The sequence below is a fragment of the Sorex araneus genome, chromosome 1 (genome assembly GCF_027595985.1).
Source record: "Sorex araneus isolate mSorAra2 chromosome 1, mSorAra2.pri, whole genome shotgun sequence".
Lineage (NCBI taxonomy): Eukaryota > Metazoa > Chordata > Mammalia > Eulipotyphla > Soricidae > Sorex > Sorex araneus.
In genome coordinates, this window is record NC_073302.1 from 445,867,886 (window position 1) to 445,892,025 (window position 24,140).

The following is a 24,140-nucleotide window of genomic DNA, read 5'->3' on the forward strand; positions in this document are numbered from 1 at the left end:
GCATTAAGCCCTGGCTATCTCTCCACCCTGATTAGCTTAATTTTGCTTTTCAGTGCACCATTTGTTTTGACTGCGTCGTTCCTATTTCTCATGCTGTTTTCAAGAGACAAAGAGGCAGGATAATGACACTCAGTACTAGGCAGAGCCGCTGATTTAACCAGTCCCTGGTACGGACAAAAGGACTCAGGCAGTACCTTGACCAGACCCTGTGGGACCTGTTTTCATCAACCACATGAATGGAGATGTTAAAGGTGGCTAATCAAACGCATTGATGATAAAAACCCATCATAGGCTGGGAGCATCTGAAAACAGGAAGGAACAGATTCAGATCACATCTGGACTTGAGTCTTGGGCAAGTCCCAGAAACGCAACAAGCTCCAAGAGCTGCCAAAATGCCACAGGTTCATTACACACCTTTGATTTTTTTTTTGTTTGTTTGTCTTGGGGCCACACCCAGCAATACTCAGAGGCTACTCCTGTCTCTGCACTCAGAAATTACTCCTGGCGGTACTTAGGGGACCATATGGGGTGACAGGGATTGAACCTAGAGGAGCCATGGGCAAGGTAAACTCCCTACCCGTTGTACAATCACTCTGGCCCTGATTTTGAATAGTTTTGGTCCTTGTACATTCAGAAACCTTTTATTGTGGTCAAGTTATTATTATTTTTTTTTAGCCTCCAGTTTAAGAAGCTTTGCTCTGTGTAATGGGTACATACAGGGGGTTTTACAAGGATTAAGGGAGAAAGCGCTGGAGCCTGAGCACAGCGAAGAGGATGCTTGCCTGACACAGCTGCCGACCCAGGTTTGATCCCCGGCACCCCCTCTGTCCCCCGAGCCCTCCAAGAGTGATCCCTGAGCACAGAGCCAGGAATATGGCCTGAGCACAACCTGTGTGGCACAAAAACCAAAAAATAAAAAACATAAAAGAGAAGCCTCATTAAAAAAATTATATATATATATATATATAAAACAAGTTCCTATAAGAACCTTCGCTCTCAAGGTTCAGAAAGATATTTTCAGGCTGTACAAACATAAACTTACAGATAGAAACGGGCAAGATGAGAAGCAGGCAGAGCCGTGCTTGCCCTTCTCAGTTTAAACAACTGAGCTGGGACCATTAAAAGAATCTGAGCAGGATCCAATCAGCTTAATCAGTGGTTGAATAAGTAGCAGTGCTCCACATCATAAAAAAAAAAAAAGAATCTGAGCAGGCGCCAGAAAAGTAGCACAATGGGTAGGGCACTTGCCTTGCTCATGGCCAACCTCGGCTCAGTTCCCAACACCCCATGCGACCCCCCAAGTCCGCCAGGTGTAACACTTTAATTTCTTTTTTTTTTTAAGTTTTATTGAATCACCATGTGGAGGGTTACATAGTTCTCAGGATTATGTCAGTTATACAATACTCAAACACCCTTCCCTTCACCAGTGCCCATATTCCATCACCAACCCCCCCAGTATACCTGCCGCCCCCTCCCACCCCCCCAGTCCCCGCCCTTGTAAGTGATAAGTTTCACTTCCTTTATGCTTTATCTTGATTACATTCCATGTTTCAACACATAACTCACTATTGTTGCTGGGGTTTCCCCCAAAAAAGAAAAAGACAGTCCTATTGCCAAGGAAGCATTTGATAGTTCTCCATTGCTGAGAATGTAGAGATATTAAGTCCCGTTGTTTGTTACATAACTTTTCTTTTTTTCCCCCCTTGCCCCGCGCCACCGAGTTCACGCCTGTTTTGTAATCGCCACGCTGCCTGACAAAGGGAAAAAAACCGAAAAAGATGGTTATTTCCCGTCATCAGCCGGCGTGGGGCTCTGTCTTAGTTGATAGTCTAGTAGAATGTCTGCAAGCAGTTTCTGGAACCAAAAGTAGTGCGCTGGTATCGGCCCCGGCTCAAGATTCCACCAGCGTCCCACTGTTCCATGTACATAATTTTCCCCCTTATATCCCATTCCCACGCCACCAGGTCTGTTTGCTTAATGGACATCACACTATGGTTGACACCACGCCGCGTTTCTTCCCGAGAAAGAAGGATATTTCTTCTCAGCTGGCGTGGGGATATAGCTTAGTTCAGTCTAGAGAGATGGCTACCACTTTGATTGCCTTCAATATTTCAGCAAAAGACTTACTATTCTTGTTAGGATCTCCCACAAAAGTCCGACCCGTTAAAAAGGAACCATTACATATTGCTGATGCTTAGATGACATTAGGTCGGTTTTGGGTTTCTGTATAAAGTCCAGGGAAAGTACAACCAGAAATAACATCACTACAAACTTTTACCCTTTTATGTGCTCATAAGATGGAGAAACCTAGAGAGAGGCTCGGCGTCTCCATTTTACGCTCAGAAAGCCGTGGACCCTGTGCTGTGCTCGGGAGGAAGGGATTGAGAGAGAGAGGTTAAGAAAATTGAGGAGTGCCCAGCTTCCACTGACGCAGCCCGGCGTAGGGTCTCCGTTCCCGTGCCGGAATTAGTTCAGTGGGCTGCTTGGGGTCCAAGGGCGCTCTTTTGGGCTCTTCCATCATGCTCCATCGGCAGCCGCGCCAAAAGGGAACACTTTAATTTCTCCCTGAGTAAAGAGCCAGGAATGAGTCCGAGTCCTGAGCACTGCCGAGTGAGGACCCAAGACAAAGCAAAACAAGAAGATCTGAGCAGTAAAACTGCAAATTCTAACACGACTACAGAAGCAAAGGTGCAGCCCCAGGATCTGCTCTGGGTCAGGGTCACAGCTGGTGGTGCTGAGGGAACTGTCGGGGCTGGGAATCGAACCACGTGCCTCAGACGCTCAAGGCAAGTGCTCTACCACTGCGCCACATCCCAGCGCAAAGGCCCTGTTTTAGTTCTATTTAGTTTGGGCCACACCCACTGACGCGCTGGTCTACTCTGGGCTCTGCACGTTGGGATCCCTTCTGGAGGGGCTCAGAGGCCCTTCCCGGGCGAGGGGGATCAAACTCGGTCAGCCCGACGCAGGGCGGCCGTGCAGGACTCCCACACGCGAGGAGCACCATGTCCTCTGTACTGTCTCTCTGCCCTCGTCACCTTAGTTCCTTTCGCCTTTTTGGGGGGCCAAGCCTGGGAACACTCAAGGTTACTCCTGCCTCTGCACTCAGGAGTTACTCCTGGCAGTGCTTGGGGGACCATATGGGATACCGGGGATCGAACCCTGGTCAGCTGCAAAGCAAACACTCTATCCGCTGGACTATTGCTCCGGCTCATCACCTCGATTCTTTTTTTCTTTTTGGGTCACACCCGGCCGATGCACAGGGGTTACTCCTGGCTCTGCACTCAGGAATCACCCCTGGCAGTGCTCAGGGGACCGTATGGGATGCTGGGAATCTAACCCAGGTTGGCCACATGCAAGGCAAACACCTTACCTGCTGTGCTATTGCTCCAGCTCCTCACCTCGATTTTTTTTTTCTTTTTGGGTCACACCCAGCAACGCTCAGGGGTTACTCCTGGCTTTGCACTCAGGAATTACTCCTGGCAGTGCTTGGGGGACCATATGGGATGCCAGGGATCGAACCTGGGTTGGCCGCGTGCAAGGCAAACGCCCTCCCCGCTGTGCTATTGCTCCAGTCTCTCACCTCCATTTTTAATTAATTTAATTTGGGGAGTCCCCATACCTGGCAGTGCCACGCCCAGCAGTGCTCCTGGCTTACTCCTGGCTCTGAGCTCAGGCATCACTACTGTGAGGCTCAGGGGACCACATGGTGTGCCCGGGATCTGACTTGGGTCAGCTACTTGCACGGCAAGGAACCTACCTAGTGGTACTATTTCTCTGCAGCCCACCTCCACTTAAAAATTTGTTTTGGGGGGCTGGAGTGATAGCATAGCGGGCAGGGTATGCTATGCCTTGTACGCGGCCGACCCGGGTTCTAATCCCAGCATCCCATATGGTCCCCTGAGCACCGCCAGGAGTAGTTCCTGAGTGCAGAGCCAGGAGTAACCCCTGTGCATCGCCGGGTGTGACCCAAAAAGCAACAGAAGGAAAGAGAGCTGGTCTCCACCTCTTCCAAGGGCGTGGATCCCATGGGGTCACTATCTGTCACTATCCTCCCCCCACCCTTAGAGGTCACCCCAAACACCACCACCGTCCGGGTTACTGCTCCGACTTAGGGGTTTGGGGGGGACACGGTTTGGCGAACACGCTCGTCTCTAAATCCAATCTGTGGTTCTGCCTGGGTTTGCTTTCGGGTCCAGCTGAGGCTGGAGCGGTCATTGGAGCGAGACGGTGCCCGCGGGGGTCTCCTTCCTCAGACCCCCACCCCCCCAAAGCTGGCTGCTGTCAGCACTCTAGGTCCGAGCCAGGACCCTCTGGATGGGGCACCTGGGCTCCCTCCTTCCCGGGGTGCCTGCAGGCAGAGCCGTGCTTTTTCTCCCTCCAAACTGCACCCACACAAGTGACTCCACCCCACTGCCACTGGCTCCTGCGGCGAGGGGGGTCTTCTGACTTCCAGGGACATTCTGGTGTCACCGCAACACCGTACACCCACTCACTAGCAGCCAACACTCCCGAAGTCAGGAATGAAAAGCTTGTGGAGGCTGGAGCAACGGTGGAGCAGGCAGGGCACTTGCCTTGAGCGTGGCAGCCCCGGGTTCGATCCCTGGCATCACACACGGTGCCCCAAGTCAGGCCAGGAATAGACTCTGAGCACGGCTGGTTGTGCCCCCCCTAAAAAGAAAAAATCCATCTAACGGCCACTTTTAAAAAATATTTTTTTATTAGTGAACCACTGTGATGTCCAGCTACAGACTTAGGAACTTTGTGTCTGCATTTCACTCACACAGTGAAATTTCACACACACCTTAGCGGCCACTCTTGACCGCATCGCCGGGCCTTCCTGCTCCTCCGCCACCTCGGCTTGACTTTTGGTTTTGTGGCCACACCCAGTAGTTCTCAAGGCTGGCTCCTGGCTCAGTGCTCAGGGGGCTCTCCCCGTAGGCTCAGGGACCTGTGGGGGGGCGGAGCACTGTGCCCGGGCCTGCCTATCACTCAGCCCCCCACTTCCTGTCCCTTGTACGGTCCGAGACAGGCTCAGGGCCAGTGTCGCTCTGCACGTGGCCAGCCCCAGGTCCATCCCTGGCAACACACGCAGTCCCCCGAGCACCGGCAGGAGTGACTCCCGAGCAGAGAGCCCCCAGAAACAGAAAAGGGGCTGCCACACACACACACTCACACACACATACACACACACACACTCACGCACACACACACACTCACACACACATACACACCACGCACACATACACACACACACTCACACCCACACACCCACACATACACTCAGACTCACACACACTCACACACATACACACTCACACACATACACACTCATACACACACTCATACCCACACACCCACACACACACTCACACACACACTGACTCACGCACATACACACACTCACACACTCACACACACTCACACCCACACACCCACACATACACTCACACACAGAGACTCACGCACACATACACACACATACACATTCACACACATACACACTCATACACACACTCATACCCACACACCCACAAATACACTCACACACACACACTGACTCACGCACATACACACACTCACACACATACACACTCACACACACGCACACACACTCACACACTCACACACCACCCCCACTCCCCGTCCACCAGAAATCCCAGTGCCCGGCCCGCACCCGCTGTCCTGCAGCAGAGAAACGCCCAGCGTCACATCCCCAAGCAACGTGGTAGCACTTCCCGGGCCTTCTCAGAGTGGGGGCAGAGGATCCCCCTCTCCCCGACGGCCCACCAGTGACAGCGACCCCCTCCAACGAAGACAGGCCACCTCCGCAACTGAAGCGCAGCAAATTGCCCAGCCTCCAGATTGTTCCAGACCTACAGCGCCTGGACCCTGAGTGACACCTCAAGTTTCCTGGCACAGGCAGCCCCGGGGGGAGCGCAGCAAAGCTGGCCGGAAGTGGCCCAGAGGCCCCCCCAGCAGAGGGAAAGGCTCGGCCAGTGCCCACCAGCACAGGACACCCTTGGCCTAGGGCTATGGTGACATCACTGGGAGACACAACAAAGGTCACTAACAAAGGTCACAAATTGACGGCTGTTGGGCTGTTGATCTGTTGATCATCTAAGATTGGATAATTCCATTTGCCTTTTTGTGTATTTTTAAAGATTTATTCTTTTATGAAATAACTGATACTCTTGTGTTTTTTGTTGTTGTTGTTTTGGTTTTTTCTTGGGGGGGGTCACACCTAGACCCCTCTCCACATGTTTGGACAAGCCTCATGCATGAAGGAACTGGCAGAGGAACCCAGGTGAGTGGGACCCGGGGCTGAGACCTCCAAGCCTGCTCAGATTGGGACTGGGCCTCTTCCGCCCAGATTCCCCATTCTCCAGCAGCTAGGTGGAACTACTCCTGGTGCTGGGGCACCCTTTGGGGTGCTGGGGATTGAACCTGGGTAGCCCATGTGCAAGGCAAACCCCTCCGGCCCAATTGCCTTGTGCTGTAACAAACAACATGAAGCGGACAGGCTTGGGGGGGGGGGGGGTGTGAAACTGGGGATGTGGGTGCCGGAAGGGTTTCCTGGCGGTGGCGTTGACTGAAACAATGTAACGCCTGAAACAACCATCTTGTGAGTCATCACTGACTTACAGTTAAGGGGGTCGGGCAGATGGTCCCGAGTTAGGCGCTGCCTTGAGCCCGGCACGGGCTGGTCCTGGGTGTCACAGAGGCCCGGGCATTGCAGCGACCGACGCCCCTTTCCTAAGAGCCTCTGGGTGGCCCCGGGGGCTCCTGATGCCCACCCTCGGGTCCTGGTACTGATAGCCACCTGGATGGCGAGTCCCTCTAGGGGTGACACCCGGCCGGGAGACTCCTCCCTCCGGAAAGGTGGGCACTGGAGCGGGAGCCCAGGGCTGGGCACTGAGCACCCAGAGGGGGGCAGTCAGGAGCAGCTGGAGACCCTCGCACGGCCCGGGGGTCAGCGGAGCCAGCCCACCGCTCGGACCCGCCCCTACCACAGGTCCTGGGTGTGGGGGAGCCGGGCAGGGCGCCCAGGGGAGGGGAGGCCACATGAGGGCCGGGAGCCTGACACAGTGACAGCTGGATGGGATCCCTGGGGTGGGGGTCACTGCCAGCCCCCCCCTTCTGAGCCCCAGTCCCTGCAGAGCAGGCGGGAGGGGGTGCCCTCGGGGGCGGGGGTGACGGAAAGGGCTTGCGGGCCCAGCTGCACCTGGGGCTGTGTCCAGGGGCTGTGCTGGACGCCTCCCGTTTGGCCAGTGGTCATTCTTGGACCCGGTTCAGGAGTCCAGAAACCAGACACTCCCGGGCCAGGCTGGACCGTTTCTAAGGGAACACACGTGGTTTCCTTCTGGCACCGTGTGACCACAGCAGCACGGATGGACCAGGCCGGGCAGGTCTTGCCCTCCCCTGCCCCTCCCCCGAGGGCTCCGGCCACTCTCTGCCTGCGTCCACCCACCCACCTGTCATCATTCCACAAATGTCCCCCAACATCGACTCCCCTTCTCTTGGTCCCCTCCAGGAAACTTGATTTTTTTTTTTTTTTGGCTCCCTGGGTTACACGCAGCAATGCTCGGGGGTTACTCCTGGCTCAGGAATTACTCCTGGTGGTGCTCGGGGGACCACTGGGAAGCCGGAGGTTGAACCCAGGGATGGAACCCAGGTCGGGTTGATGGCACACAAGGGAAACCTCTCCCGCTGTGCTATATATAGCTCAATTTTTTTTTGGAGGGGGGGGGTGTCACACCCGGTGATGCACAGGGGTTACTCCTGGCTTTGTACTCAGGGGACCTTATGAGATGCTGGGAATTGAATCCGGGTCAGCCGAGTGCAAGGATAACGCCCTCCCCATTGTCACTCCAGCCCCTATAGCTCAATTTTTTTTTTCTGAGTATATGAAAATTCATTACTACTGTGCGTTCATCATCAAAACTTATGATCTTGATCTTTCCTTCTTGTCTTTGTATAAGGCCAAGAGAGACACGTCGGCTACTTTGACAACCTTAAACGGACTCCGGGAGTGTGACCAACGGATGCCCCTGCGACCAAATCCAGCAACCAGAACTTCGTTTTCCTCAATGAAATTCAAGCAGCAATCATTGGGTACAAAGGCTGTGATTTTTTCTTTTTGCGTCACACCTGAAGATGCACAGGAGTCACTCCTGGCTCTGCACTCAGGAATTACCCCTGGCGGTGCTCAGGGGACCATATGGGATGCTGGGAATCGAACCCGGGTCAGCTGCGTACAAGGCAAACGCCCTACCCACTGTGCTATCCCTCCAGCCCTTAAAGGCTGTGATTTTTTTGCCGTTCTTGATCCGTTGAACTTGGACGCGCTTCCTAATAGCAGAATTTGGCCGTTTGGCCTCAACGCCAACTTCTCCAGCACGACGCCCTTGGCGTGGGAGGTGCCCCCGAACGGGCTGGCCTTCAGCGCCGTGCCCAAGTGCGCCTTCTTGTGCTGCTTGTCATGCCACTTCTGATCCCGCCGGTGGCTGCGGAGCTTGCGGGGGTACAAAGGCCGCGACACTTACCCATCCTGCCGGCAGCGCGGGCCCCACAGCTCAGTTCTTCAGCCTGGGTTACATTAGGGCATTCTCTGGGCTGGTTTGTTTCTTGTGGTTTCAAAACCACCAGAAAAAAAGAATAAGTGGGATTCGACACTCCTGAGTTTTCCTGCCGGGCTGCCCCACACACAGCCGGGTTGGCGCCTGTGTACTGATGGCGGCCTGAGGTGCGCTGGCATCTGAGGGCAGCAGCGCGGCGGGGAGGGCGCCTGCCCTGCACCTGCCCAACCCGGGTCGATCCCGGCAGCATCCCGTGGCCCCGATCACCGACAGGAGTGAGCCCTGAGCATCGCCAGGTGTGGCCCCCAAACACACCGGTGAAGCCATTGCCTATGGGAGCCTCTGGCTTCCCTGGCAAGATGGGAGGGGCCCGTCACCCCCACGGCCTCGTCCTGCACTGGCCCTTCGGCCCGGACCCTGGAGCGCTGATTTCCAACCTCGCGCCGACCCCCTCCAATTATCTGTGACTTCCAAGGCCGCCCCTTAGAGCCAGGCGGGGGGATTCCAGAACCATCCATGCCTGAGGCATCAGGGTCTCGGTGCGGCCACAGCTGCTGCCTGAGAAGGGCCCCTCGGCCAGAAGCCGGAACAGCGCCTGTGACTGGCCAGGACAGTTTTAGTTGGTGGTGCTCAGGCTGACTCCTGGCTCTGCACTCAGGGGACTGAACCTGGGTCAGCCTCGGGCAAGGCCAGTGCCCTCCCCACTGTGCTCCTCCGGGAGGGGCCGAGAGCACTGCAGGGGGCAGGCATTGGGGCCCCCTGCCCCCCAGGCCGCAGGCCAGGGCACCTCTCCCCCCATAGCTGGTGACCGGCTTCTCCCAGGGGCCTGGCCATGTGTCACCTCCGACCCCCGGAAGCTGGGTCACTTGGCATTGAGGCTGGCGCTGTGAGGGGCTCGAGCCTGTGCAGGGGTGGGGGGCGTCAGGGCCTCCCCAGGGTCCCGCAGGGGCGTGGCAGGCCGAGCCCGCACCCTGTGCCCCCTTCCAGGCTGAGCGCCCCTGCAGAGAAGCCCACGCGGTCCCTAGGGTCCCAGCCCCCGTGTCCCGGCAGTGACGTGGGGCTCGGACGCAGCGTCCTTTTCCCGACAGAAGGAAGCGAGGCGGCGGGAAGACTCGCCCCGACGCTGGTTCCACCCCACAGCCTGTCTGGGCCCTGAGTAGGGCCAGGCGCGGCCCATCAGACAAATAAGCGACAGGGAAGCGGGAAACTCTGGGGCAGGGGAGCCGCTGGTTCCGGTTCCCCAGCCTCCGGCGGGGGGTCTGGGCAGATGGCGCGGTGCCGGGGATGGACAGGTCACCCGCTGAGGGCGCCCAAGGGGGTCATGCAGGGACGTGCCCCATCACGGCCCCTCAGCTCCAGCCTGGGGGGACTCGGGCTCCTTGCTGGCCGCCCCGGCTGGGCTGCGGGGCGTTATTCCTGCCATCTGGCACATGAGAGGCGAAAGCCCTCAGGCCAGCACCTCAGCACACAAGGACGGACAGACAGGCGTGCGGACAGAGGGACACGGCTCTCTGGGAACCCAGGAGCCTCGTCCCCATGACGGCCTCATGCCCCGGAGGAGGGGAGGGCCACACCCTCAGGCCAGGGTCCCGAGTCACGCTGATGCCCCCCCAGCCGCGGAAAGGCGTCTGGGACCCCCTGGGGAGACTTAGCCCACTAGGGGTCCTAGAGTCTCCCAGTGGCACGGGGAAGAGGGAGGCAAGATCGAGGCTCTGGCCGGTGAGGCGCGGCCGGGAGCGAGACCCTGCCTCTCGGGCCGGGGCCACCGCCAGCAGGCTGACCACCCCACCCCCCCAAAGGCTTGCCTGGTCCCCGGCAGCTGCGACCCCGGCCTCAGCTTCCACTTCCGGTTTGGGGGACCCGCCTGTGTCACGGTGCTCACGGCCGCAGTGTGCAGGGGAAGCCCCTTCTCAGGCGGGGGCTCCCTGGGCCGAGCCCCCCCAGGGGCCTCGAGCTCCCGGCCCCAACCCCCAGGTATGGAGGCCCAACCACGCAGCCCCGAGCTCTCTGCTCGCCCCTGAGCTGTCCCGGAGACCCCAGTGAGGCCCGCGAGCCCGGCCGCACCCCCGCCCGCCTTCTCCCCGCCCTCCCGGACACAGGGCGCTGTAGGCGGGCCCAGTGCTGGCGGGGCTGATTTGGGCCCACTCCCGGCCAACAGTGAGGTCGCAGGCACAGATGTGCCCTGCTGGGCGCCAGTGACCAGCGGCTCCTTGAGGACAAGAAAAGGCAACAGGGTCGGGTCAGTTTTTTAAATTTTAAATTAAAAAAAAAAAGAGGAAAAAAGAAAAAAACAACCAACTCCATCCGTAACAAAGGTGATTCAACTTGGTCTGCCGTGAGGAAATATATTAAAGAAATTGGAAGGCCAAAAAAAAAAAAAAAAATCAAACCCCAAATAATGAAAAAAATAGATGCTTCTTCCTCTGTAAAAATCAGGGTGCCGAGTCCCTCGCGGCCGGCGGTGTCCAGGGCGCACGGGGAGGCCAGAGTCCGACGCCCGTGGGGGTCACAGCTCGTCCCGGGCCGAGTGGGGCCGCGCCAGCTGCTCCTCCACGAACCTGCTCAGCTGCTCCAGCTCGCGCTCCCCCTCTTCGAACTTCACCGGGTTCCTTTTGTCCCCCCGGGGGGCGAAGTAGATGGTGGGGAAGCCGTCCACCTTGTAGCGGTCGCTGGGCACGTCGTTGGCGGTGGCATCCATCTTGGCGATGACCAGGCTCTTGTGGCCCTTGTACTTCTTGCCCAGCGCGGCGTACACGGGCTCCAGCTGCTTGCAGTGGCCGCACCACGGAGCGTAGAACTCGATGAGCACGTCCTTCCTGGGGTCCAGCACGATGGCGTCAAAGGTCTTCCCCACGACCACCTTCACTGGGCCCTTGTTGGCCTTGGGCACGGGCTGCGACTTGATGACCGGCTTCAGCTTCCCTGCGGGGCGGAGGGGGCGTGAGCGAGGCCGGGCCCGGCCCTGCCCGCTCGAGTGGGCCCGACCCTGGACTCTGGGTGGGACTGACCCTGGACTCCGAGTGGGACTGACCCTGGACTCCGAGTGGGCCTGACCCGCCCGGTCTAAGTGGGCCTGGGGGTTTTCCTCAGTGGCCCTTGCCGCTGCCCCTTGCCATCCCGTGAGGCCGGCAGGGGGAGAGGGGAGCCCACCCGGGGTGGGAGCGGGGGCTGCGTGGGGACCCCGAGGTATGTTTTCCCCAGGTGTTTCCAAGAAGGGCCCCAGGGATCTCTCCGGCCACACCTGGTGGCCCTCAGGGGACACCGCAGGCTGCCAGGGACTGGACCGGGCTGGGCGGGGCGGGCAGGGCCCAGGGCGCGGGCTGGGCAGGCGGCTCACCCTTCTGGAAGGCGGTGACGAACTCGCGCAGCGCGTCCTCGTCAAAGTCGGTGGGCTCCATGGCGAAGCGGCGGCCGCCCTCGACCAGGATGGCGGCGTTCACGTCCTCTCCGCTCTCGCTCAGCCCCAGGTCCTTCACCTCGGACGCGAAGTCCTCCTCGTCGGCCACGGCGAAGGCGTACTCGGGGAAGTCCTTGGCCACCGCCAGCACCTTGCTCCGCCAGAACTGGGTGGCTGGAAGGGCCGAGGGGAGCATGAGCCGGGTTGTACCGGAGAGTTCCAGAAGCCCGTCCCTCCCGCCCCGGCTGCCAGCCCTCACCCGCGCGGTAGTCGAAGCTGAAGTCCACGCTGTAGTACACGACCACCAGGGGCCGCCGCGCGTAGCGCTTGGCCTCGTTGCTGGGCTTGCGGTGGCCGACGAGGGGCAGCGTGTGGCGCAGGACGTGCTCCCTGATGGCCGCCGCCTCCGTGGAGCCCTGTGGGGGAGACGGTCACGCGGGGCCCCAGTGCTCGGCCAGCCGGAGTCCCGCCCCGGCCCCAGAGCTGGTCCCGGGCATGAGGCAGAGTCAAGCCTGTCCCCGGGGGGGGGGGGTCACTGACCCCAAGTGGCTGCCCTGACTGGTGGGTCAGTGACCCCTGAGCCGTGAGGACACTGCCCGGGGTGGGCCCCGAGGGTCTGACCCTGCGCGTGCCTGCGGGGCAGCCCCACCTGGATGTCCATCACGTGGCTCCGAGGCTCGAACTTGGACTGGAACTTCTCGGGCTGCATCATGACCAGCGTCCCCGGGGACGCCTTCAGGAACTTGGCCACGTCGCCGCTGAAGGTGTGGTGGAACTTGTAATCCTCGCGCAGGCCGTTGGCTGCACGGGCGGGGAGACGGGTGGGAGCCGGGGTGAGACTCGCGCTCGGGGCCAGGAGAGGCAGCCCCCCCTTGCCCCCCGCCCCCGGGTCGCCCCTCACCCGTCTCCTGGTAGAGCTGGTAGGCGGGGTCACTCTCCCCCTGGAACACGCCCACGATGAAGACGTCGTCCCCGTCCTTCAGGAAGTCCTGGACCTGCTTCAGGGACGCGAGCTGCTTGGACGGCGGCCCCGACTGCTCCACCATGTAGTCCACGATGCCTGTGGGACGGGCGTGAGCGGGGGTGGGGGTCTGCAGGGGCTGAGGCTGGGAGGATGGGGAGGTGGGGGAGGGGTGCCGGAACTGAGGATGGGTCAGGGGGGTGTGTGCAGGGGCAGGGTCAGGAGGGGCTGGGGCCGGGTCAGGGTGTGTGCAGGGGCAGGGGCGGGAGGGGCTGGGGCCGGGTCAGGATGTGTGTGCAGGGGCGGGGTCAGGAGGGGCTGGGGCCGGGTCAGGGTTGTGTGTGCAGAGGTGGGGTGTGCAGGGGCGGGGCCCTACCGTACTTCTCCCGGGGCCCGTTGTAGTCGAAGGGCTTCCCCTTGCGGAAGATCTTCAGGGTGGGGTAGCCGGAGACCTCGAACCTCTTGGCCAGGTCCGTCTCCACGGTGGCGTCCACCTTGGCCAGCGGGATGGGGGGCGAGCGCTTGCTCAGCTCCTTGGCCGCCTTCTCGTACTCGGGGGCCAGCTTCTTGCAGTGGCTGCACCTGCGGGACGGAGGCCGGGGCGTGCTCAAGGGTCCCCCGCCGCCCCCACTGGCCCGTCCACACCACCCGCCCAGGGCCCGGGGCCACTCACTGCCCACAAGGCCCCGCGGCTCCCTGACCTACCAGGGCGCGTAGAACTCCACGAGGATGATGTCGGCGTCAGCCACCACCGAGTCGAAGTTGTCCGCGGTCAGCACGAGCGTGACTTCCGGCGGCGGCTTCCAGCCCGGCTGGGTGACCTCCTTCACCTTGGCCACGATCTCTGCAGGGGACAGGCGGGACTGAGCCCCGGGCGGCCGCAGGACCCACCCCGCCCCCAACACCCGCGTCACAGAGAAGGTAGAAAAGGAGAGGCGGGAGCGAGGGGACGGTGGGGAGAGCGCTGCCCTCGCGTGGGGCGGACCCGGGTCTGACCCCCGGCGCCCCTACACCCCCCAAGCACGACCAGGAAGGACCCCGAGTGCAGGGCCAGGGAGAAGCCCTGCACTCAGGGCTGGGTGTGCCCAACCCTGCCAACAAAAGCCAGAAAGAAAAAGGGGGAAAAAGAACTGTAGACCCCACGGTTGACTGTGGCACCTCCCTGGGAATGTTCTAGAAAGGCGGGCGCAGGGCTGGGTGCTGGGTGCGGAGCACAGGCGCCCGGGGAGAACCCAACCCCAGCAGAACTCCAGGGCCCGACAGTGCTGCCCAGCCCACCCGGGAACAGCCCACCCAGCAGCGAGGGCCCAGGCCCAGTAAAGAGAAGCGCCGGCCTGCGGCTCCCTGGGCTGGGGGTGGGGGGGGGCAGCTGGGCGGGGCAGGGCGGGCGAGTCAGCTGAGGGAGAACTGGGGGGGGGAGGGGCAGGTTCAGGCCCTGACAGTGCCAGGTGTGGCCCCCGCACGAAAAACTAAAGAATGAACCACACCGGGCGGCTGACGGCCCGGGGGCTTCCCCTGGCAAAGGCCCCCGGAGTCCCGATGGCCAGCTGCCGGGCCGGACCCTGGGCACACGTGCCCGTGCCCACCCGGTCACCAAGCCCGGAACCCTCAGCCTGGCCGGGGTGGATGGCTCCAGCCGAGCTGCTGGTGCAGTGCGCCAGAAGCAGCACAAATGCATGCGCGCGCACACACACACACGCATACACACACACGCACGCACGCGTACACACACATACACGCACACACACACACTCCACCCCACCTCTCCGCCTCGACCTCGCCTCTGCAGACGCCGCCCCCGGCCCCGCGGCCTCCATCCCCCTGAGGTGTGTGGGGTTTGCTTCCTGAGCTGCCGGGACCCCCACACTGGCTGCCGAGTCGGGCCTGAAACGCCCCGACCGAGCGCCCGGCCCCGCTCACCGTCCCGCGTCCGGGAGCCCTCGTAGTCCACGGCCTGGCCCTGCTTGAGGATCTTGAGGGTGGGGTAGCCGCTGACGTCGAAGCGGCTGGCCAGCGCCGACTCCGTGGTGGCGTCGATCTTGGCCACGGGGACCGGGGGGTCGCTCTCCTTCAGGGCGCCGGCGATCGCCTCGTACTCGGGCGCGAACTGCTTGCAGTGCCCACACCTGGCCGGGTGGGGGGGGAGCCAGTGTGAGTGCACCCCAGGGGGCCAGATCCAGCGGGGGGGGGGGGGGGGAACGCGAGGGCCAAGGCAGGGCTCACCCCGCCCCCTGGCCCGGGCTCCACTCAGGAGTCACTCCTGGCGGCGCTCGGGGGACCCTATGGGATGCCGGGGATCGAACCCGGGTCGGCCACGCCCAAGGCAAACGCCCTCCCCGCTGGACCATCACTCCGGCCCAAGGCCCGTCCCAGACGCCAGGGGGTCCAGACAGGGGCGCCCCGCGCAGCCGCCTACCACGGGGCGTAGAACTCCAGCAGCACCGTGTCTTTGTCGGCCACGAAGCTGTCGAAGTTGGCGTCCGTGAGGATCAGGACTCCGTTCTCCTCCGCCACCGCCGAGTCGTCATCTTCCTCATCCTCGTCCTCGTCGTCCTCGTCCTCCTCCTCGAGGGCGCTGTCTTTGCTCGTGTCTGGGGAGGACCCCAGCAGTGAGGGGCGGCCGAGCCCTCCTGACAACGCTCCCAGAACCCCCAAACCTCCGCTGTGCGCGCCGAGAGGGGGCAGAGGCCAGTGGACAGGGCCCCTCGGGGAGTGACCCCTGAGCACAGCCCAGGGAGGGAGGGGTAACTGTGGCTGCGGGACCCTGGGCGAGGGCGTCGGATGCTGCAGGGGAACCCCAGGTCTGGGGCCCTCCGGGCCCGGCCAGCACCGCCATCACCCCCCAGGCTCCCCTCAACCACAAAAGCCCGTCTCCGCTTTCAGGGTTCAGAGTCCTCGACCGCGTTCTGCTACCCATCTGGGCCCGTCAGAGGAAGGCGGGGAGTCTCCTCTGAGCCTCCTCATCTCCAGGGGGGTCACCCCAAGGAGCGCAGGGACTTCTGGGGTCTGCGTGAATCCAGCACATATGGGAAGGGGCCAGACACTGTCCGAGCGCCCTGCAGGCTCGCCCCGGCACCCGGGCTACCGGTGGGACACTTGTCAGGGGACTTCAAAAGGCGGGCCCAGGGCCAGCGAGCACAGGGGCCGGGCACTGCGGCAGGCCTCTGTCCCCAGCACCCCAAACAGTTCCCGAGCCTCGCCAGGAGCGACCCCGGAGCACAGAGTCAGGAGCAGGCCCGAAGCATCGCCAGGGGTGGCCTCCAAGCAAACAAAAGCTAAGGCTAGAGCGGGGAGACTCTGTGTGACCCCCGCTCCCTGCCCAGAGGGGCCCAGAATCCCCCCCATGGGGCTCAGGACAGCGGCAGGAAGGGGGGAGCAAGCCAAGGGGCTGTCACCCACCTGGGGTTCCCCTCCCTTGGCTCTGTGCAGGCCGCGTGCAGGGCCCGCTAGTGCCACACTGGGGCCCAGGGGTGACCCTGGGGCAGCTCCGTGGGCTGGGCTTATCTGCAAGGCATCCAGCCAGGAGCGCATCTCCGGGCTGGAGAGATGGGACCGTGGACAGGACGCCTCCTTGGGTGCGGCAGACCCAGGTTCAATCCCCGGCACCCCGTAGGATCCCCAAAGCCCACCAGGGGTGATCCCCGAGTGCAGAGCCGGGAGCAACCCCTGAGCATCGCTGGGTGTGGCCCCAAAGCAAACAAACAACAACCAAACCAACCTCGAGGGGCTGGGAACGACGCAGTTCAGCAGGAGAGCTCAAGCTTAGAAGAGGCAAGGCCCTGGGTTCAAGCCCCCGCACCAACAAAATAAACGACAAACAGGAGGCGGGGGGCGGGGAAAAAAAGAAAGAAAAGGAAACACCTCCAGTTGTGACATCTAGAGTGGAGGGACGTGACCGCCAGGGTCAAGGGCAAGTATTGGAAATGACCCTGGGGATGACCTGGATGGGGGTTGGGGGGACTGAGACTAGATGCCCCGCCCACCCAACGGCCCTCAAGCACTAGACCCAGGACAGATGCTGCTCTGGGCCTTGAAGCCCCCCGCCCCCCGCTGCAGGGCTCAGAGGTTTCAGGTATTCTGCAACCAGCAGAGCCCCGACACCACGCGCGCCCCTCCACGCCCACCGAGAGATGCCGGAGCACCAGAAGGATCTCAGGGTCTCTCCCCCTGGAACAAAGTCACTGGGTTGCCTCCAAGCATGGCTACTCTGCCACCTCACCGTGCTCCCACAGCCCCTTCTGACCTGACCAGCCCGGGCCCTGCAGGGGGCAAGCCCCAGGCGCGGAGCTGCCAGTGCGCCCGCCCGAGGGACCCCCCCACCTGCAGCTCTGCCCGAGGGACCCCCCCACCTGCAGCTCTGCCCGGCGGCCCCCCGCGGGTGCCTGGACCTCCTCTCCGCGGGGCAGGGCCGCGTCAGGGGGACTCTGGGATCGCACACGAGTTGCTCAATGTTTGCAAGAGCGTAAAGTTCACCCCCGCCCCTGGCACGCGCGGAGGGGCTATGCAGACGAGCACAGACTCCGGGGGTGGGGGAGAAAACCAAGTCCTCCAGAGCAAGGCCGGGGCCGGGGGCCCGCGAGCAGACTCCCCCCGGCTCGCTTCTGCCGTCGGGGCCGGGCCGGCGCCTTTGCGCCCACGAGGGCTCCGGACCAGTGCTCCTGCGGGAGGCAGAGCGCAAGCCGGCCCGCCGAGTCTCGAGCCCACCTGCACGGGGCACGTCTTCCCGCAAAAGTCCGGTGCGGGCTCCCACCTGGGCTGGACCCCCCCTTGCCCCGGAGCGCGTTCCGAGAGCGAGGCCCGCCCCTCCCTGCCTCCCTGGGCGTGCTCGCCGGGCGGTTCTCGGCGCCCCGAGCGCCCCGGCCGCGGGCACCGTGGGCATCTCCCCGGCGGCCAGGCTCGGGGGAGGGGCGTGCTCCGGGGCTGCCCCGCGCGGCCCGGCCTCTCCGCGCCCCCCTCCAACTCCAGCAAGTGTGCACCGGGCGCCGGTTGCCGGGTCCCCCGCGCGGAGCCCCCCGGTCCCGGGGCGGCCGCTCACCTTCGTCCGGCCCCTCGGCGCCAGCCGCCACCAGCAGCTGCGTCAGCGCCAGGAGCAGGACGAGCAGCAGGGCCTTGCGGGGCCTCATGGCGGCGGCGGGGCGAGCGGGGCGAGCGAGCGCGGCCGCTCGGCGCTCCCGGACGCGGGCTCGGGCCTCCGGACGCGAACCGCAGCCGCCCGAGAGCACCCCGGGCCGTCCCGGGCACCGATTGGCTGCGGGCGGGGAGCGCCGCGGAACGGCCAATCAGAGAGAGCCGCGGGCCGGGAGGGGCGGGGCGCGCGACCGGACTCCACGGCACCGCCCTCCACGCGCCGCCCTCCGCCCCGACTCCTCCGCACGCCCCGCCGCTACCGCGTTTAAAGCTCGGAGCGCTAGCGTGAGGTGCCTCTTCCTGATTGGCTGCCGCGCGCCCACCAATCAGCGGCTGCCACTCGGTTTGCGGGGAGCGCACAGGCTGAGAGGAGGCGAGGGGGAGAACAAAGGCGCGGGGGCGGGGCCGGAGGGGGCGGGGCCCGCCTACGAATCGGTGCTCTATTGGTCAGTGCGGGTGGGGCGGGACCTGGGAATGTCCGGTGGGAGGAGCTTCAGGCCCGGCAACCGAACTTGGCAAGAACACGTGTCCTTGGAATTGCGGAGGGGACCTGAGCTGTGAGCGCGACCCGCCGGGTCCCCGTAGTTCCCGGACCAGAGCGCTGCCCCGGCCTAAGGAGGCTGTTAGTGGGGAAAGGTCTGTGAACGCCTGATCAGCTTGATGTTTGCGGGGTTCTTGATTTCTTTTTTTTTTCTGCATGAGCAAATAAATGGTTGCATTCCTTTGAAATAGTTCAAGCTTGGGGACAAGGATGAGGAGGCAGTGATGGGAATCCTGAATTAGGATTTAGGGGCACTTCTTCTCCACGGTTTCATATTTGAGCAGGTCTTCAGACGCATGTTACTGACATATTTCATGTTCTTTCTCTGGTCATGGAACCGGGCCTCCTGAACGCACTTTAGTATATACTTGCTGAGCTGGACAAACGCAAGAACAGGAAAATCCCAATCCTGGGTATTTCTCCTTATACACAAGTTATTAAAGTTTTTAAACGAGCAGAAAAGAAAGCCGCGCACAGGCTTGGTTAATTAAGAGAGTCAAGTTAATACCATTTTAATTGCCGTGAATATTATGGTAACTCCAGTTCTGTAGTGCTAAATGACTTGCAGCAGGGGCCAGAGATACAATATAGAGGGTAGGGCTCTTGCCCTGCACGCAGCCTTCCTGTGTTTTATCTCCCTCCCACCCCACACCCCATGTATGGTCTCCCAGAAGTAAGGTCAGGAGTAAGCCCTGAGCACAGCAGGTGTGAACATAAAGAAAGGGAATTCTCTTCAGACACCTCAGCCTCTTCAGACTCTGTTGCAGCAGAAATACAATCTTTCGAGCAGCAGTGCTCAGGGCTTACTCCTGGCTCTGTGCTCAGAGCTTACTCTTGAGAATGCCGAGGGACCATGTATGATACAGGGATTGAACGGGAGTTCGCCACATGCAAAGCAAGTACCACTGTACTATCTCTCGTCCCTCCCGTTTTATTTTTTTTCTCCAATAATTTCAATTACTGTGGGAAATGTGCCCACCCAATGCCAGGAAGACGGCTCGCAGGGGGGGTATCAGTGACAAACTGTTCATTCCAAATTGTCAGAAAATGACAAGGTTGTCTCTTTGTTAAACCAATGGTGTTGGCCACTATTTCTCTTTGTTCCAAGGGAGTGCAAGTCTTTGAATGTTTTAAGATTCAAACAGTTTATTCTTTTAGTGTTCAAGCTTCATTGAATCAATCCAATATGAAAAGATTCCAGGCATTTGGCAACTGTTACTCAAGGCAAACACTTGGGACTTGCAGAAAATAAACAGTAAAACTTAAGTTGAAGGTAGAATGCTTTTACAGTAGGAACAAAAAACATTTGCTTTATTATTGAGATAGGGTAAGTATAGACATTGTAGCGCTGAAAAGATACTACAGAAGGTAAGGCATTTGCCTTCTATGCAGCCAACCCTGTTCGATCCCCAGCATCCCACATGGTCTTTTGAGCACTTCCAGGGGTAATTCCTGAGAGCAGAGCCAGGAGTAATTTCCGAGAATCACCAGATGTGCCCCCTCCCAAAAAAAAAGAAAGAAAGACAAGAGACTCTAGAGTGAGGTCACGTGGGTCTTGAGACTCTGCCATTTACCTTTCAATTTTTATTGAAAGCCCACACTATATTGTCTTTTGCAATATGCAAAATTACATATATTCTGTACTGCTTACACTGTTCTATGGTGTACTTTAAAAATTCAAGCACCAAAACAAAAAAATAAATAAATTTAAAAATTCAAGCACCTAGAGCTGGAGCCATAGCACAGGGGGTAGGGCATTTGCCTTGCACGTGCTGACCCGGGTTTGATTCCCAGCATTGCATATGGTCCCCTGAGCACCGCCAGGGGTAATACCTGAATGTAGAGCCAGGAGTAACCCCTGTGCATCACTGGGTGTGACCCCAAAAGAAAAAACAATTCAAGCACCTGTGTGCATGGCAAAACTATTTTTTTTATATTGGCCTTATATCTTGCAATCTTGCTAAAGAATCATTTTGTTATGTTAGGGGCCAGAGAGACAGTACAGTGGGTTGTGCACTTGCCGTGCACATGGCTGACCTGGGTTCGATCCCCAGATCCCATACGGTCCCCAAGCACCGCCAGGAGTGATTACTGAGTGCATGAGCCAGGAGTAAGCCCTGACCACCGCTGAGTATGGCCCCAAAACGAAAGCAAACAAAAGATAGTGGAAATTCATTCCCTTAAGTTCTAGTTTTCTTAGGGATTTTTTAAATTAGAAAGAATCATATGGTTTTCTTTTCACTTATGTTTAGTAAGTTTAGTAAGGGGACCATACCCCACAGTATTCAAGGCTGACTCCTAGCTCTGTACTCACTCTTGGTGAAGCTCAAGGGACATTATGATGCAGTGCCAGAGATGAGGTCTGGGCAGGGCGCATGCAAGGTGAGTGCCTAATCCACCGTTCTACCCCTTGGTACCTCACATGGTTCTCTTTTTCAGCTTATTAACATAGATTATTATATTGATTGATTTTCAGAATTCAACCTAGCAATTCTAAGATGAACCTCATTTAATCATAATATCACTTTTATATATACATATATAGCTGGATTTTTTTATTTGCCAAATTTTTATTAAGAGGTTTGGAGGGGGAGCTCGAGAGATAGTAGGCAGACAGGGCACTTGCCTTGTGTGCAGCTGACCCGTCCTAGGTTCAATTCCTGGCACCCCAAATGTTCCCCCAGCCCCTTCAGGAGTGATCCCTGAGCACAGAGCCAGGAGTAAGCCCCGAGCACCAAGGGTGTGGCCCCAAAATGAGACTCCCCCCAAAAAAAGTTTTTATGTTTTTGTTTTGTTTTTTTTTTGCTTTTTGGGTCACACCCAGCGATGCTCAGGGGTTACTCCTGGCTTTGCACTCAGGAATTGCTCCTGGCAGTGCTTGGGGGACCATATGGGATGCCCGGGATCGAACCCGGGTCGGCCGCATGCAAGGCAAACGCCCTACCCGCTCAGCCCTCAAAAAAGAGTTTTTAGATATACAGGGTGAAAGTGAATCAAAGGACATGAGATCCAGAGTTTGCTCCTTGACAGCACAGGGTCCTCTGAACCAGGACTGACCCCCAGACACGGTGCCAAGAATAGCCCTTGAGGACTGCTGGGTGTGCCCTAGACGCAAACAAGAAATGAGGGAAGGAAAAGAGTTTACAATGCCATTTCCTATACAATATATGGAGATTAGAAAAATTGAGAAATTCAGGGGCTGGAGCGATAGCACAGTGGGTAGGGCACCGACCTGGGTTCGAATCCCAGCATCCCATATGCTCCCCTGAGCACTGCTAGGAGTAATTCCTGAGTGCAGAGCTAGGAGTAACCCCTGTGCATCGCCGGGTGTGACCCAAAAAGCAAAAAAGAAAAAAAAAATTGAGAAATTCCGCTTGCTAGCCCAGCCATTTCCAATGAGCATATCTTTGGGCGGAGGGGAAAAAAATGAGAATTTTATAAGCTGATAGTTATAAAATTCTAATTTTTATTTCCTACTGCCCAAACCTTAGGCAGGTGACATCTTATTGTACTCTCTTTAAAGCAGTAGAATATTTAGGTGAGTTATTCTACATTGATCAAAAAGTTGCCTTCGTTGGACATAAAGTTCTAGAGAAAAATATATGAGTGAGCTGTGATTTAGTCAAAGGATTTACTCTGAAGCTTCTCAGAAACATTCGAATAAGCCTGACTATTCCGGTGACAGAATGATATAGAAATCATAAGACAACATGCTGTCCTCCATGTTTGGAGCAACTGACTTTAATTGTGAATGTAATTTTGTAAACAGAGTGAGATTTAAACTTTAAGTTTGATATTTGCACATAGGATAGATATACAGAAACTTATCATGCTAAAGATGAAAAGTGACAGCTAAGACTTATTAAGTAACTATAAGGGCTGCAAAAGAATTCTTTGCTTGTATTTGCTTTGGGGCCACACCCAGGGGTTGCCAGGGCTTCAAGCCCCGAGCCTGCTGTACTATCTCTCTGGACCCTGAGAAAATGTTTTACAAGGGGTAGCAAAAGCCTTGGAGCCAGGAAGATTGGTCAACAGGCTGGACAAAGAACGAGGGAGCCCCAGGGTCTATTTCTGGCACCACGGGGTCCCCTGAGTATGGCTGGGTGTGGTCCCAAAACCACACCTCCAAATATATCCCTATTATAACTTTTTTTTTTTTTTTTGGGGTCACACCTGGCAATGCTCAGAGGTTACTCCTGGCTCATGCACTCAGGAATTATTCCTGGCGGTGCTCGGGGGACCATATGGGATGCTGGGAATTGAACCCAGGTCGGCTATGTGCAAGGCAAACGCCCTCCCCGCTGTGCTATCACTCCAGCGCCCTATCGCTGTTATAACTTAAATGATTAGTTGACTTAGTCTTAGAAATATGATATTATGGAATGATTTCTTGCCTTCTGTACTGAAACAGCAGACTCTTCTCCCAAGTGCTCTGTAGGAGAAAGTTTCCACCGTGGGGGCCTCAGGAGGTCCCAGGCCTTTTCAGCCAGTCTCAGAGCGCCCCTCTTTCTGGCCTCCCACCCCTAAAAAACTTGAGACTTTGAGGGAGAATCAAATCTAAAACTGGGGGCTGGAGCAATAGCGTAGTGGGTAGGGCGTTTGCCTTGCACGCAAGCGACCCGGGTTCAATTCCCAGCATCCCATAGGGTCTCCTGAGCACTGCCAGGGGTAATTCCTGAGTGCAGAGCCAGGAGTGACCCCTGCCCCCTGTGCATGCTGGGTATGAGCCACAAAAAAAAAAAATCTGAAAGTGGCCTGAGGCTGGTTGGAAGGTGTGGCAATTCAATTGCTCTCTGGGTGAAGCTGCCCCTTGCATTTTATTGGCTCTGACTGGGCCGAAGTAGAACCTGAAGGACATGTCTGTGGGGGGTGGAAAGACAGCACAGAGAGTTCAACTCGAGCCTTCCATGCTGCTGAACCCAGTCCAACCCCTCGCACATATGATCCCCAGAGCCCCTTCCAGGAGTAATCATGGAGCACAGAACCGGGAGTAAATCCTGAGACTGCTTTGTAGGGCCCCCTGCACCCCCCAGGAAGGAACACTTTTGTACTGATAAGGACACAAGGCTGCGGGCCATTCTGAGCCCTTCTCACCTCTAGCCTCGGTGCTCTTCCTGACCACCCTAAAACACACCCTCTGAATGACAATGTTTCTTTCTTAAAAAAATAAAAATAAAAAAATTGGAGGCTGGAGCAATGGCACAGAGGGTAGGGCGTTTGCCTTGCACGCGGCCGACATGGGTTCGATTTCCAGCATCCCATATGGTCCCCAGAGCTCCACCAGGGGTAATTCCTGAGTGAAGAGCCAGGAGTAACCCCTGTACATTGCCGGGTGTGACCCAAAAAGAAAAAAAAAATTGATCACACCCTTCAGTGCTCAGGGGTTATTCCTGGTTCTGCACTCAGGAAGTGCTCAGGGGTTACTCCAGGTTCTGCACTTCCTGGCAGTGTTCCGAGCACCATATGGGATGCCGGGATTGAACCTGGGTCAGCCACCCGCAAGGCAAACGCCCTAGCGGCTGTGCGAGGGTTCCTGCC

At 58.6% G+C, this 24,140-nt stretch overlaps 1 protein-coding gene and 1 pseudogene across 1 annotated transcript; both read right to left on the reverse strand.

Annotated features, from left to right (window-relative positions):
* Positions 1 to 7,942: 7,942 nt before the first annotated feature.
* LOC101538776 (40S ribosomal protein S23-like) lies at positions 7,943 to 8,547 on the reverse strand (annotated as a pseudogene).
* Positions 8,548 to 10,816: 2,269 nt separating this feature from the next.
* PDIA4 (protein disulfide isomerase family A member 4) lies at positions 10,817 to 18,285 on the reverse strand. The gene is made up of 10 exons (XM_055135325.1): positions 17,970 to 18,285; positions 15,351 to 15,525; positions 14,855 to 15,060; positions 13,640 to 13,778; positions 13,311 to 13,516; positions 12,875 to 13,033; positions 12,623 to 12,774; positions 12,233 to 12,389; positions 11,914 to 12,147; positions 10,817 to 11,498 (listed from the first exon to the last, which is right to left on the reverse strand). Exons 1-10 carry the CDS (start codon positions 18,055 to 18,057, stop codon positions 11,083 to 11,085), a joined length of 1,932 nt encoding a protein of 643 aa, XP_054991300.1. The 5' UTR covers positions 18,058 to 18,285; the 3' UTR covers positions 10,817 to 11,082.
* Between the last annotated feature and the right edge of the window lie 5,855 nt (positions 18,286 to 24,140).

Bases quoted from the DNA above. Each gene is read 5' to 3' on its own strand.
- PDIA4 (XM_055135325.1), bottom strand. From the start codon at position 18,057: ATGAGGCCCCGCAAGGCCCTGCTGCTCGTCCTGCTCCTGGCGCTGACG. The intron at 13,517-13,639 runs GTAGGTCAGGGA...TCCGTCCCGCAG, and splicing joins GTGGAGTTCTACGCGCCCTG to GTGCAGCCACTGCAAGAAGC. The intron at 11,499-11,913 runs GTGAGCCGCCTG...TCCGCCCCGCAG, and splicing joins CGTCACCGCCTTCCAGAAGG to GGAAGCTGAAGCCGGTCATC.